This window comes from Diprion similis, chromosome 4, assembly GCF_021155765.1.
Source record: "Diprion similis isolate iyDipSimi1 chromosome 4, iyDipSimi1.1, whole genome shotgun sequence".
Classification (NCBI taxonomy): Eukaryota; Metazoa; Arthropoda; class Insecta; order Hymenoptera; family Diprionidae; genus Diprion; species Diprion similis.
Window position 1 is genome coordinate 15,729 of NC_060108.1, and position 16,002 is coordinate 31,730.

A 16,002-nucleotide genomic window follows, 5' to 3' on the forward strand; every position below is an offset into this window, starting at 1 on the left:
TAGTATGCTCTGGTTCCTCCCCCTGGTCCTCATCCAGCCTCTTCACCTTCGCCTTGTTATGCCGCTACTCGCGTGCCCATGCTTCCTCCGTGCCCACGTGCTTACGCAACCTTGTTGTCATTGTTTACGCCGGATGTGGGTCAGGCGATCAGTTAGTCGGCCGGACTCCGGTCACTGACCGCTGACTCCGCACATTCCTTCGCGCGCGTCGTCGGTTCGCCGGCAGTTGAGCCGCTCGTCAATCCGCGGCTTAATACGTTGTGCACGTATTTTCACCACTTGTCTCTTCTACTAATTTCACCAATCGTTAAGCCATGCTTATTTGGCGTGCTCACTATACTGTCACTCAGTAAATCTAACCCACGATACAGCTCACAGATTGCCGCTCTGTGAATTAATTACTCAATTACTGTTTGATTACAGTTTAATTACACCTGTCCATGCGCGTTATACTGGCGCTCACTAATAACTGTCACTTACTACACCTCACAGATCGCTGCTCTGTGAATTATAATTAGTGTTTAATTACACCTGTCCCTTCACGATATAGCTAATGCTCACTTCGCCTCGCAGATTGCTGCTTTGTCACGTACTAATTAGTTAATGTTTAATTACACCTGTCCCGTTATGTTAAATCTAACCCTCCAAACACCTCGCAGATTGTTACTCCGTGAGTTAGTTAATTAAATTGCTTTTAATTGCATTTAATTACACCTGTCCCCTTGCGTTATATCTTGGTCGCGCCGCGTGTTGCACTGCGCTGCCCACGCGGTTTCCGCTGACTCGGCGCATTCCAGCGGCGGCGTCGCCTCGGCAGCCCGGGCCCCGCTTGCGCGTGACGTCAGTCGCCTAGCGCTGCCTCGGTCACCCGTGAGGTGCTGCCCCCGTGCCGCCTTGGTCGGCGCTCGGTAGCCGGTCAGCGGCTGGCCGCTCCGCCCGACGTTGGGGCGTTGCCTCGCTTCTTCGGCCATCGCTGCCGTACGCTGTCGGCCATCACTGTCGTGCGCTGTCGGCCATTTTTGCGCTGTGCTGCGCTGCTCGCCTTGGCGGTGCTGACACCTTCTTCTTGGAGTTGCATTATCGTCAGCTATGCGCTCCATCGTCCTAAATACAGAAACAAAGGTTATTCACTCGCTTTGTTAATTTACTCGCCTGCATTGCACTTCTGTGCCCTCGCTGTCAGCTATGCTGTCGCAATTGCTGGCTCGGCGCATTCCAGGTCGAGTCCGTCGGCCGGTGGCCAGCGCCGGCGATGTCTCCGGATGTTCTGGGTCACCCGGGCTTGCTCCCCAGGTGCTCGTGCTGCACATTCTTTGCGATTGAGGCAAGGCCGCGCCGTTAGCCTGCTGACCCACTGTCCGGCCTTCCCTTCTTCTCCTTCGCTCAGCCTCTTCCTTCGCGCGCAGCACTGCGTCGGTAAAATCAGCCGCGGCTTTCCACTTCTCTGGGCCTTCGAGCATCGCCTTCACTAGGTCCTGGATACCCTGGACGCGTCCCGTGGCCCTCCACATATCTTCCCTCTGCATGTTCCAGGCTTTACATACAAACCAGGTATGGTTTGCGTCGTCCAAGGCCTCGCCGCAGTGGTGGCACTTTGCTGTCTCTTCCCTTCCAATGCGATGTAGGTACGCACCGAAGCATCCATGGCCAGTTAGCCCCTGTGTGAGGTGGAAATTCATCCGGCCGTGTCCCCTGTCAAACCAGGGCATGACAGAGGGTATTGCGACCCTCGTCCATGCCCCCTTGTTCTCCGCCCTCCATTCCTCGTCCCATTTCTTGACCGTCTGCTCCCGTTCGTCGCGTCTGAGCCTGCCTCTAGCCAGCTTACTCAGCCTCCCGCCTCGCGTCTCCGCGTCTGATATTCTTTTGCGCTCAGCAGCCAGGAGGTGAAGGGGGATTAGTCCCGCTAGCACCATGGCGGCCGGCGTCGAGACCGTGCGGTATGCTGACACCACTCGGAGGGCGCAGGCCCTTCCCGCCGCCTCAAGTCTGCTCCTATTTCTCTGCGTGCTTAGGGCGTCGGCCCACACCGGAGCCCCGTACAACGCCACGGAGTAGGTGACGCTGGCCAGGAGTCTTCTCCTGCCGCTGACCGGACCCCCAATATTGGGCATTAGCCTCCCAATGGACGCCGCCACAACCATTGCCTTGCTGGCTGCCTGCTGGACATGCTCAGCAAAGTTTAGCTTGGCGTCGATGGTCACGCCGAGATACTTCGCGCTTCCCGTGGGAGTGACCTCGTGCCCCTTGACCTGGATCGGGTTGACATTCAGCGTGTAGCGCCGCGTGAGCACCACCACTTCCGTCTTCTTCTCCGCCAGGTCCAGTCCTCTTTGCGTCAGCCATGCCCAGGCGCTACTCACTGCCTCGGTGGTTTTGGCCTCAAGAAGGTCAGTCGTCCTCGCCGTCACCACCAGCGCCACGTCGTCTGCAAAGCCCACGGTGGTTACTCCATCCGGCATTTTCATGCGGAGGAGGTCGTCGTACGCCACGTTCCACAGCAGCGGCCCGAGGACCGACCCCTGCGGCACACCCGCTGAAAGCCGACGGGTTTTTTCTCCCTCGCTGGTACGGTACAGAAGCAGCCTGTCTTCCAGGTAGCTCCCGACCATCCCGACGAGGTACGCCGGCATGCCGTTTCTCCTTTCCAGCGCGTCCAGTATGACTTGGTGCCCAACTGCATTGAAGGCGTTTTTGACGTCCAAAAGCACCATCAAGCAGGGGGTAGCGAAGCGACCTTTCCGCTCGTTAGCTTTCCTCGCGATGTCAACGACCTCGTCGATGGCGTGGATCGTGGACCTGCCCCTTCGGAAGCCGTACTGGTTGTCAGCTAAGCCCCCAGACGCGTCGAGGGCGGCCTCCAACCTGGCATGCAGGAGCCTCTCAAGCAGCTTCCCCGTCACATCGATCAGGCTGATGGGCCGGTATTTTTGCCCGCTTCCCTCTTTGGCCTGTCCCTTCGGTAGCAGGACCAGCCTCTGCCGCTTCCACCTCGGGTGAAAACTCCCCTGTTGTAGGCACTCGTTGAACGCCCTGAGCAGTGCCTCCGGGTAGTTCTCCGCGACCACTGCCAGGGCTTCCCCAGGCACGCCGTCGGGGCCAGGTGCCTTGCCTCCGCTGATCCTCCTAGCTGCGTGGTACAGCTCCGTCAAGGTGAAGGGCTCGGGGTGGGGGCCAGTTGCGGCTGCCCCGAGGATGCTCCTCTCCGACTGCCTGTGGACCGGAAACAACTCGGTTAATATGTTTTCCACGGTCACCGGGTCGTCCGGCTGCCGTAGCACTCCCAGCTTCTTGGTGACTAGTTTATACGGCAGCCCCCACGGGTCCTCATCCACCGCCTGCAAGAGCTCCTCCCAGCACCTGGCCTTGCTGGCTTTGATCTCGTTTCTGAGGTCCCGCTTCGCCGTCCGGTAGGCTGCCATGCTGGCGTCCGCCTCCCTGCTTTTAGCTCGTGCGCGCTGAGCCCGTCTCCTGGCGCTTACGCATTCCCGTCGGAGCTGGGCGATCCGATCGGTCCACCAGTGCGCTGCGGGCTTGCCTCGAGGGGGCTTCCTTCTTGGCATGCCTGCGTCGCATGCCCTAATGATGGTATTCATCAGCGCGTCGACCTCCGAGTCGCCGGTATCTGTTGGTCGGCTCCCGCGTTTCCGCTTCTCCTCGGCGAGGGAGTTCACCATGGCCGCCTTGTCTAGCTTCCTGGAGACCCAGCCTGTTGTCCCTAGATAGCCTCCGCTTCCTCGCTGCGTCCGGTTGCCCGAGCTGATGTGCGCCCACTCCATGTAGATGTAGCTGTGGTCGCTCAAGCTCTCTTCCTCCAGGACCCTCCATTCGCGCATCTCGGCTGCCACGCAAGGGCTGCCAACCGTGATGTCGATGACCGACTTCGAGCCAGTAGCCGCTCTCTTCCAGGTCGGAGCTTCCCCCGTGTTTATTGGGATGAGGTCAAGCCTGGCTAGAAAGTCCGCCACGATTCGGCCCCTGTCGTCCCATCTCTCAGACCCCCACAAAGGTGACTTCGCGTTGAAGTCGCCCGCTATGAGGATTCTGTTACCCAGTGCTCTGGCCTGCGCCTCCAGCTCGTCAAGTTGCCTCTCAAAGTCCTCGATCCTCGCGTTGGGCGAAAAGTAGCAGCTGAAAACATAGGTCTGGTTAATTTCAGCCCATACGAAGCCCTCACCTTTTCCACCCGGTGTTATGTTGCCAGTGAAGTTCCGCGTTGCTGCGATCGCCGCATCCCCCTTACGGTCGGGCATCCACAGTCCTGCCTTGCCCGTGTTGCTAGGCTCGGATACCAGCAGGATGCTAACCCCCAAAGCCGCCGCGGTCTGCGCGAGTAGGTCCTGGGCGGCTCGACTCCTGTTCAGATTGACCTGGAGTATGCGTGCACCAGGCGTCCTGCTACGTGCGGAGCTGTCTATCACGCGAGGCATTGTGCCCACACGGATCCGACCCTCCTTCGGAACTCCACCTCGCGGTTGCTGGGAGAAAGAAGCGCTGCTTCCTGGCTAGCTTTTTCCCTGACACCAGTCCTCCGGGTCTCCAGGGCCGAGTCCCTGTTGTGCCTCACCTTCGCCTTCGTCAGCTCTTCTCTGAAGGCCCTGCATCTTCCACTCCCTGTAAAGTGGTCGGCCCTCCAGTTATTCCTGCCGCACAGTACGCAGCTCGGGCTGTCCTGGCAGTCCTTCTCCTTATGACCCGCCTTACCGCATCTCCTGCACGCGTTGGAGCAGTCCGCTCCCACGCACTCCCCGCTCCGGTGGCCGTATCCTTGGCACCGAAAGCACTTGACCACGGTGACTCGTTCGCGTATCCTACAAATACACCAGCCTACCTTGATCTTACCAACGGCCAGGATCCTTCTGGCCGTTCGCTCCGGAAGCCGTATTAACGCGACCTGGGTCCCATTATACCCTCTCCTCATTCTCACTTCTTCAGCACATTCGACTTGTAGGGTGCTGGTCAGCGCCTCCTTCACTTCACCCGCCTCGGTGACATCGTCGAGATCTCTGACCTCAACTGTGAGCATAGGCTCAAGGGCTGCCACCTTGCTGCCTTGCCCTAGTGCCCCCGCCACTGCGTCCCTCAGGGCCTGGACTCCACTGCTGCCCCGCTTCAGCTCGACCAGGACGTCTCCCCCCCTGGTCTTTTTTACCGCGGCAATCTGGGCCCCGGTTTTTTCTGGGTCCACCTGCCGCTTGATCTTCTTGAGGACCTCGGCGTAGTTAGCCGCCCCACCCGTCGTCTTAATGAGGACCGCGTCCGGCCTCACCTGTCGCCGGCCGCCAATCTTCAGGGCACCCTGCTGGCTCTTCCTCTGCTGTGCATGCTGCTGTTGCTGCTGCTGTTGCGGCGTTTTCAGCTGCGTCGGGGGTCCAGCGGCCCCGCGCTTCCTTCTCTTGGGCCGGACCCTCTTGGCCGCTAGCGTCCAGCCTTCCTCCGCTTGGGTAAGGTTGACCGCCCTCGCAGCCCCTGCCTCCATCGAACCTGCCTCTGGGCATGGGCGCTTTTCGGTTGCGCTAGCGCACGGGGAGGTCTGCTTCCTCTTGGCCCCGCCAATGAGGCCGTCCATTTCTTGGTCCGATCGCGGGAGGGCATCTTCCCGCTCAGCCGTGCGTGGTTGCGCCTCCGTCTGGGTTGACTTCGATGTCGTAGCGCGTTCGGCGGTGCCCCCAGATCTGCCGAGCTCCTTCTCCGCCCAGCACCACCCTCGTTCCACCTGCCTCATCAGCAGGGCAGCCTTGCTGAGACCTTCTTTCAGGGAGGCATGAGCGTTTTTGTGCTCCCTGGTGAAGCGGTTCATCTCCTCAATCGCTTTAGCAAGGGCAGTCACTGCATCCCTTGCCTTCTTTGCTTCATCGCCTCCCGCAGAGGCCGGGGACTTCTCGGACGCCCTCCCTAGGCTGAGGGTCATCGCCATTCCTGCGAACGGCCCACCCCAGTTAATCTTTCCCTCCGACCTTGCTTTTGGGATTGCTCCCTTGTTCGGCATGGCCCTCGGGACTACCGCTTCAGCGAAGGAAACCAGATCCGCCGTAGGTGTTGACGGCGGTGACCTCCCGATGCTATCCCTTCTTGCGAAGGGATCTCCGGCAAACTCCTCTAACTGCCTATCTCCTACGTTTGTTTTTGTTTTGTTATTATCCATATTGTTCGATTTTAAAGCTTAAGACGGTTCGGCCATCATGGCAGCTACACCTCGGTGCAGCGTCTATCCCCGCCTGAAGTTGCCCTAGCCCCCTTCGCATAGAAGCCGCTGTCGGCTTGTCGGATGGTCGGTCCTATCCATGCGATCCCCCCTGTCCCTGACACATTCGGTCCTCCGACCGGGGATTCCCCTGCTAATCCGAAACAGGTTAGGCCACCGGCCGGTTCAGACTTTGCCGGATTTACCCTACCGGACTTCGGGTATGAGGAAATACGGACCAAGTAATCCTCCACACACACGCCCGCGCCCCCAGGTTCAACCCCCGGCTAGGCTCCAGCAGCTTCAAGGAGCGGTTTTCCCACTTTGGGCCCGTGGCAGTGCGCCACCGCAGCCCGGTAAAGGTACAAACTTCACTTTCGGCCCCGGTCAGTCGGCTACTACTCCTTCCTTGGTTAGTCTCCGAGGAATATCCGCCGAAGGCACGACCGCGTCTCATTCGCTCCTCGCCATACACGCACTCATTCACACTTTTGGCTGTCGTTCAGTCACCCCCCGCTCCCCCGTGGACCAGACTAGCTTGGTTGAACCTTGCCAGCATTGCTTCACAGGATCGGCACGGAAAGGCTTAAGCCCCACACCACGACAAGGAAACAGCCTCGTGGGGAACCTAACCTAACCTAACCTAACCTAACCTAACCTAACCTAACCTAACCTACTCTGGAGCGTCGGAAATTTTCAAAGTTTTTTTCGAAATTTTCGTCACGGGGAGAAGTGTTTTCTAGGCGTTTCGGGCGATTCTGAGACGACCCAGGGTAACTTTCGAAGACGTTTTTTTTTATTTTGTACCTGTTCCAAAAATTTTAAAATATCAGTGAAAAAATCTGAGAAAATTCTGAAAAATTGGGCATGCTGTCGCGGTCAAAAAACTTGATATCAAGTATCCCTGAAAAGTGTACGGTTTTGGAACTATAGATGTGCATTGTGGTTTCGGGGAGCCGAACCCTTCCTACCCTCTCGGCCGCCGTAGAATCCGGAAGCCGAACTCATTCCAACCTTCCGGGTGCCGCGACCACCTTTTGCGTTGTTCGTACCCTTGTGTGTGTTGTGGTTTCGGGGAGCCGAACCCTTCCCAACCTTTCGGCCGCCGCAGAATCCGGAAGCCGAACATATTCCAACCGTCCGGAATCCAATGTCTCGGAGGGCCGAACTTGTCCTAACTTTTCTAGAATCGATCCGATCGACCTGAAATTTGAATTACCGCGGGTCCCCGCTTGATTATGGCCATCTAAACGCGATGGTGGTGTCGAATCGGAAGTTGGTCGCCGGGAAAGCGGAAACGCCGGCTGTAAAATCCGAACCGTGAGATTTAGTGACATGCTTCTGAAGAGGTTTTTTCACCGCGATGACCGCACTGGTTCACTGGAATTTTTTCGGAATTTTCCGGGGCGATTTTGAAGTTTTTGAGTTGGGCGGTGGAATTAGGAAAAAAAAAAAAAAAGTTCCCGACAAATAGGTACCGATCGGCTCAGAATCGTCCAAAACGCCCAGAAAACAAGTCTCTGGGTGACTAATTTTTTTTTCGAAATTCGATAAATTTCAAAGTTTTTTGGGTCGTGCGTTCAAAAAAAAAAACAAAAAGTACCCGCGAAATAGGTACCGATCGGCTCAGAATCGTTTGAAACGCCCAGAAAACAAGTCTCTGGATGACATTTTTTTTTTCAAAATTCGAAAAATTTCAAAGTTTTTGGGGTTGTGCGTTCAAAAAAAAAAAAAAAAGTTCCCGCGAAATAGGTACAGATCGGCTCAGAATCGTTTGAAACGCCTAAAAAACAAGTTTCTGTGTGACGAAAATTTCGGAAAAAAACTTAGAAAATTTCCGTTGTTTCCGACATAGGTTAGGTTAGGTGCAAAATAATTTTCAAAAATTCATATCTCCTCAACCGTTCTACGGAGAGGGTTCGTTGAGGGCTCGTTTTGTTCGATAAATCAAGCTCTACCAAGTTCATGTCTGGACCAATTAGGTCCAGCGACGGTTCCAACCCCACGCCCCCCGCGGGGGGGGTTGTAAGGGGGGGTGTCAGTCTGACATCGGAAACGGGTGCGCGGAATTTTTATGCGTCCGACCATCACTTTTTGGGTTGGGTCGGGTCAGGTTAGGTGGGTGATATTTTTCGAAAAACGCCTATCTTTTGAACCAATCTACGGAGAGGGTTGGTTAGGGGCTCATTTTTTTCGATAAATCAAGGGCTGAAAATTTCATGCCAGGACCAAATAGGTCCAGCAACCGTTCCCCCCCCCCCCCTTACCCCCCCCCTTCGGGGGGGGGTCAAATGGGGGAGGGGGGAGGGGGCCGTGGGGGACATAACGGGCGGGGGGATCCTGCACCTGACCCACCCACCCCCCCTCGCCCCCCCCATTTTTGCCCCCCCCTCTCAAAATCTCAAAAACGGCCCGATAGATTTTGGAATAAATAGCGGCATCGGAAAGAGCGGAAAAAATCCGAAAAAGTTCACTCAAAAACCGAAAGTCGACCGGTAGTCATGGCTATAACTCTTTTTCTATACATGCTAGCGACCTGAAACTTGTTTTATCGCATTCAGCGCGTCAAATTACGCCGGAAACGGCCGTCTGAGTTTTTATATTGCTCGATACTTGGGGTCGAGGTCCGTTTGTTCGTTTCTTGGATATCGGTTGGTAACTTTTTTTCTATACATGCTAGCGACCTAAAACTTGTTTCATCGCACTCAGCGCGTCAAATGACGCCGGAAACGGCCGTCTTAGTTTTCATATTGCTCGATACTTGAAGTCGAAGTTCGTTTGTTTGTTTCTTGGATATCGGTTTGTAACTCTTTTTCTATACGTGCTAGCGACCTTAAACTTGTTTTGTCGCATTCAGCGCGTCAAATTACGCCAGAAACGGCCGTCTTTGTTTCGATATTACTCGATATACGAAGTCGAAGTCCGTTTGTTTGTTTTTCGAATGTCGGTTAGCAACTTTTTTTCTATACATGCCTTTGACCTAAAACTTGTTTCATCGCATTCAGCGCGTCAAATTACGCCGGAAACGGCAGTCTTTGTTTCTATATTGCTCGATACTTGAAGTCAAAGTCCGTTTGACCGTTTCTTGGATATCAGTTGGTAACTTTTTTTTTATACGTGCTAGCGACCTAAAACTTGTTTTATCGCATTCAGCGCGTCAAATTACGCCAGAGACGGCCGTCTTTGTTCCGATATTACTCGATATACGAAGTCGAAGTCCGTTTGTTTGTTTCTTGGATATCGGTTGGTAACTTTTTTTCTATACATGCTAGCGACCTCAAACTTGTTTCATCGCATTCAGCGCGTCAAATTACGCCGGAAACGGCAGTCTTTGTTTCTATATTGCTCGGTACTTAAAGTCGAAGTCCGTTTGACCGTTTCTTGGATATCGGTTGGTAACTTTTTTTCTATACGTGCTAGCGACTTAAAACTTGTTTTATTGCATTCAGCGCGTCAAATTGCGCCAAAAACGGCCGTCTTTGTTTCGATATTACTCGACATACGAAGTCGAAGTCCGTTTGTTTGTTTTTCGGATATCGGTTGGTAACTTTTTTTCTATACATGCTAGCGACCTGAAACTTGTTTTATCGCATTCAGCGCGTCAAATTACGCCAGAAACGGCCGTCTTTGTTTCGATATTACTCGATATACGAAGTCGAAGTCCGTTTGTTTGTTTTTCGGATGTCGGTGAGTAACTTTTTTTCTATACATGCTAGCGACCTAAAACTTGTTTCATCGCATTCAGCGCGTCAAATTACGCCGGAAACGGCAGTCTTTGTTTCTATATTGCTCGATACTTGAAGTCAAAGTCCGTTTGACCGTTTCTTGGATATCAGTTGGTAACTTTTTTTTTATACGTGCTAGCGACCTAAAACTTGTTTTATCGCATTCAGCGCGTCAAATTACGCCAGAGACGGCCGTCTTTGTTCCGATATTACTCGATATACGAAGTCGAAGTCCGTTTGTTTGTTTCTTGGATATCGGTTGGTAACTTTTTTTCTATACATGCTAGCGACCTCAAACTTGTTTCATCGCATTCAGCGCGTCAAATTACGCCGGAAACGGCAGTCTTTGTTTCTATATTGCTCGGTACTTAAAGTCGAAGTCCGTTTGACCGTTTCTTGGATATCGGTTGGTAACTTTTTTTCTATACGTGCTAGCGACTTAAAACTTGTTTTATTGCATTCAGCGCGTCAAATTGCGCCAAAAACGGCCGTCTTTGTTTCGATATTACTCGACATACGAAGTCGAAGTCCGTTTGTTTGTTTTTCGGATATCGGTTGGTAACTTTTTTTCTATACATGCTAGCGACCTGAAACTTGTTTTATCGCATTCAGCGCGTCAAATTACGCCAGAAACGGCCGTCTTTGTTTCGATATTACTCGATATACGAAGTCGAAGTCCGTTTGTTTGTTTTTCGGATGTCGGTGAGTAACTTTTTTTCTATACATGCTAGCGACCTAAAACTTGTTTTATCGCATTCAGCGCGTCAAATTACGCCGGAAACGGCCGTCTTAGTTTTTATATTGCTCGATACTCGAAGTCAAAGTCCGTTTGTTTGTTTCTTGGCTATCGGTTGGTAACTTTTTTTCTATACCGGGACCATCTCTAGAAACTAAACAGGAACTGCGCATGCGCGAATTTAAATCCGCTGTTCGTGCAGTCTGGCCACCCCGAGACCCTGCTGTCAAACTCTGTTTCTGTCGGCGATGTAGTTCACATGCATTTTTGAGGTTAGAATCTCAAGTCATTCAGATAGTCACTCGGAAAGGCTTGGGAAGCATTTGTTATTGAAAATTGATTGTTCAAAGAACTGTCGGAATTTAATGCTGATGCTCTCTGTTCAAATGTTGGGTGCTTGGAAGAACCGAAGCAGGTAGGTGGGGACAATTTATTCAATCATTTTCATTACTTTATACATCAAGAATAACAATGAAATTTTTTTCTTTTAACAGAAAATACAGCCAAAATAATAGCATCTCTGCTGTTCGCTGATGTCTTCTCTTCCCATTCAATTCATGACACATGCAGAGATCATCGGCCACTTTTGTTGGTTGGAAAAGGAAGTTGTAGATCTTACGGTTTCTTTCAATTTCAAATCTAATCTAAAAAAATCTAATCCGAAGAGTAAAACTTAGGAACATTCTGTGACACAAGTTAAAAATCAACATTTTCAAAATGTGCCTCAGTGTCACAATTAACTTTATGGATAATCATGTTTTAGAGTAATGTTCAGAACATTCATATGAAAATATTGACTTATCGGGTTCAACATTGTACCCCTTGTTCCTTTGAAACAAATGAATATCTAATTTTCACTGAAGTTCATGAAAATATTTACTTAAACCTAAATCCAATACAATATCTTGTTCATAGTGCTCCGAACATCATCCAGTAACATGAATATCCGAAAGTAATCCCTCTGTCGCAGAAACCGTTATAAGGTTCTTTGTTTTTAACTTGTGCCACTAGATAACTTTTGCATTGCAGATTCCATTTCCAATCTTAGGATGAGATTTTTTGTTTCGAACAGTGTTAACATGGGATGCAGAATTAATTGTAATAAATGGAGATTCACAAACTCTCAGTTTCAATGAAGGACCATTGTTAAAGTATAAAATTGAATCTGGTTTCAAGCTTTCAATAAGTTACCGGATAACTCCCTGATAAAGATTCATCATCAAAAAGTTAGCCAGCAAGTAAGTCCTATTGTAAACAAAGTGATCATTTGTAACGTGTACTAGTAAGTGGATGCATTCCTTAGACCTTGCTGGGGTTGAACGAGGCTCAAGCACGGATGATAGCTGCAACTAGGTAGTCAGATGATACTGTCGATTAATATTGACTTTAAAAACATTTTCAACTGAAGTTATCCAACATTTTTAGATTGAGATTGATTCAGTTTACACATCAAAATTCATCCTTGGAATCTGATTTAACACTTGAAACACTATTCATCTGAATTGAATACCAAGAGAGTGAAAAATAAAATATCAAAACTGCTGATAATAAAATTTGAAAAATAATGCGGGCTAATAATACTGCTTGGATTACAATGGTGCACGGAATGATTGCTCTGTAAAATTAGTTAGCAGCAATTGTTGAATCACAAACTTATTACTATTGGCTCGATAGATCTGAAATAATGGAATATTCAAACACTATCGTAGCGTGATAGATCTGTAGCGTGTCGTGCTCTTCGAATTTGCCACGACTGATGTTCAGAAGGTGGCGATGACCAGAAGAAATTCCTTCGGATACCTGTTGTCTAATGGAACAACGGAACAACCAGGTTCGATGGTTGGAACGGTGGCACCAATCGAGAAACTAGGGTCCTACCCACCAAAACGTTTTGACCATCAGGCAAGGTATGATTTTCATCCTATTATCCAAACTTGAAACTTTAAGTCTGTCAGAACAAACGAATTTTATCATTAAATACATGTGAAAATATTGTAGTATGCAAATATCATAGCATCAGAAATTTACTTACACGCTTTAACGCCTGACAACTTTAGTCTCGCTTCGATGATGGTTGTTTCCCACCTGAAAATATTAAAAGATATTATCATCAGACAAGAGCTTCTGATTGATTTGGATAACACTAATTTTCGATAAATTGCGACAGAAAAACGAATTGCTACTTTTTGTACTCCTAAGCTTTGTGTTTCAAGATACACTATTTCTTTTATTCCTTGTTACTGATTTTATTTTAATATTTCATGTTCATCGGCACTGATTACTGACTTCCGGAGCACTGCACTGTAACAAATCTACTCTGGAGCAACCTTCTACTGGGTTTGGACAATCCATTTATTTTTAATTTTATGTAAATAAAAAATCTGTTTAAAATAAACAATATTTTTACTTACCTGCCTCAGTTTGTCTAGACTCCCACTCGTTGATGACGTTCGACATTTAATTTCAGATTTCTTCTTTCAATAAATAACTGATCCAATTTCTGTAGCTTTTGATATTTGTTTCTCCATTGACGCCTTTATTGTGTCGATTAAATATCTTCTAATATCAACTGCGGTATTGCTGAATGACACTTTTCTTAGAAAATTCACGATAAGTAGGAATAAATATCAACATAACCTCAATACGCTACTTTACGCGCGAGATATTCAGAGCCTTGTCACATTTCGTGTACGTTGGTCGCCTTGGTTAGCTGACGAAAATTACTCCGCGGGGCAATTTCGCTGACCAATGAAATTAAATCATTTGGCGCATGCGCAGTTCCTGTTTAGTTTCTGGAGATAGTCCCGGTACATGCTAGCGACCTAAAACTTGTTTCATCGAATTTGTCGCGTCAAATTACGCCGGAAACGGCGGTCTTAGTTTTTATATTGCTCGATACTTGAAGTTAAAGTCCGTTTGTTTGTTTCTTGGATATCGGTTAGTAACTTTTTTTCTATTCATGCTAGCGACCTGAAACTTGTTATATCGCATTCAGCGCGTCAAATTACGCCGGAGAACGGCAGTCTTTGTTTTGATATTGCTCGATACTTGAAGTCGAAGTCCGTTTGTTTGTTTCTTGGATATCGGTTGGTAACTTTTTTTCTATACATGCTAGCGACCTAAAACTTGTTTTATCGCATTTAGCGCGTCAAATTACGCCTGAAACGGCCGTCTTTGTTATTATATTGCACGATACTTGAAGTCGAAGTCCGTTTGTTTGTTTCTTGGATATCGGTTGGTAACTTTTTTTCTATACATGCTAGCGACCTAAAACTTGTTCTATCGCATCCAGCGCGTCAAATTACGCCGGAAACGGCGGTCTTTGTTTTCATATTGCTCGATACTTGAAGTCAAAGTCCGTTTGTTTTTTTCTTGGATATCGGTTGGTAACTTTTTTTCTATACATGATAGCGACCCAAAACTTGTTTTATCGCATTGAGCGCGTCAAATTACGCAGGAAACCGAAGTCTTTGTTTCGATATTGCTCGATACTTGAAGTCAAAGTCCGTTTGGTTGTATTTCGGATATCGGCTTGCAACTTCTTTTCTTTACATGCTAGCGACCTAAAACCTGTTTTATCGCATTCAGCGCGTCAAACTACGCCGGAAACGGCCGTCTTTGTTTTTATATTGCTCGATACTTGAAGTCGAAGTCCGTTTGTTTGTTTCTTGGATATCGGTTAGTAACTTTTTTTCTATACGTGCTAGCGACCTAAAACCTGTTTTATCGCATTCAGCGCGTCAAACTACGCCGGAAACGGCCGTCTTTGTTTTTATATTGCTCGATACTTGAAGTCGAAGTCCGTTTGTTTGTTTCTTGGATATCGGTTGGTAACTTTTTTTCTATACGTGCTAGCGACCTAAAACTTGTTTTATCGCATTCAGCGCGTCAAACTACGCCGGAAACGGCCGTCTTTGTTTTTATATTGCTCGATACTTGAAGTCGAAGTCCGTTTGTTTGTTTCTTGGATATCGGTTGGTAACTTTTTTTCTATACATGCTAGCGACCTGAAACTTGTTTTATCGCATTCAGCGCGTCAAATTAGGCCGGAAACGGCAGTCTTTATTTTGATATTGCTCGGTACTTGAAGTTGAAGTCCGTTTGTTTGTTTTCCGGATATCATCTTGCAACTTTTTTTCTATACGTGCTAGTGACCTAAAACCTGTTTTATCGCATTTAGCGCGTCAAATCACGCCGGAAACGGCCGTCATTGTTTTTATATTGCTCAATACTTGAAGTCGAAGTCCGTTTGTTTGTTTCTTGGATATCGGTTAGTAACTTTTTTTCTATACATGCTAGCCACCTAAAACTTGTTTTATCGCATTCAGCGCGTCAAATTACGCCGGAAACGGTCGTCTTTGTTCTGATATTGCTCAAAACGCGGAGTCGAATTCCGTTTGTTTGTTTCGTGGATATCGGTGAGTAACTTTTTTTCTATACATGCTAGCGACCTAAAACTTGGATTATCGCATTTAGCGCGTCAAATTACGCCGGAAACGGCCGTCTTTGTTTTGATATTGCTCGAAACACGAAGTCGAAGTCCGTTTGTTTGTTTTTCAAAAATCGGTTGGTAACTTTTTTTCTATACATGCTAGCGACCTAAAACTTGTTTTATCGCATTCAGCCCGTCAAATTACGCCGGAAACGGCCGTCTTTGTTTTGATATTGCTCGAAACACGAAGTCGAAGTCCGTTTGTTTGTTTTCCAGATATCGGTTGGTAACTTTTTTTCGATACATGCTAGCGACCTAAAACTTGTTTTATCGCATTCAGCGCGTCAAATTACGCCGGAAACGGTCGTCTTTGTTCTGATATTGCTCAAAACACGGAGTCGAATTTCGTTTGTTTGTTCCGTGGATATCGGTGAGTAACTTTTTTTTTATACATGCTAGCGACCTAAAACTTGTTTTATCGCATTCAGCGCGTCAAATTACGCCGGAAACGGTCGTCTTTGTTCTGATATTGCTTAAAACACGAAGTCGAATTCCGTTCGTTTGTTTCGTGGATATCGGTTGGTAACTTTTTTTCTATACATGCTAGCGACCTAAAACTTGTTTTATCGCATTCAGCGCGTCAAATTACGCCGGAAACGGTCGTCTTTGTTCTGATATTGCTTAAAACACGAAGTCGAATTCCGTTCGTTTGTTTCGTGGATATCGGTTGGTAACTTTTTTTCTATACATGCTAGCGACCTAAAACTTGTTTTATCGCATTCAGCGCGTCAAGTTACGCCGGAAACGGTCGTCTTTGTTCTGATATTGCTCAAAACGCGGAGTCGAATTCCGTTTGTTTGTTTCGTGGATATCGGTGAGTAACTTTTTTTCTATACATGCTAGCGACCTAAAACTTGTATTATCG

At 48.7% G+C, this 16,002-nt stretch overlaps 1 protein-coding gene across 1 annotated transcript; it reads right to left on the reverse strand.

The window, feature by feature from the left end:
• Positions 1-272: 272 nt before the first annotated feature.
• On the reverse strand, positions 273-6,145 carry LOC124405569. Its single transcript, XM_046880592.1, has 6 exons — positions 4,440-6,145; positions 1,153-4,356; positions 715-1,104; positions 544-577; positions 491-501; positions 273-387 (listed from the first exon to the last, which is right to left on the reverse strand). Exons 1-6 carry the CDS (start codon positions 6,143-6,145, stop codon positions 273-275), a joined length of 5,460 nt encoding a protein of 1,819 aa, XP_046736548.1.
• Positions 6,146-16,002: the final 9,857 nt, after the last annotated feature.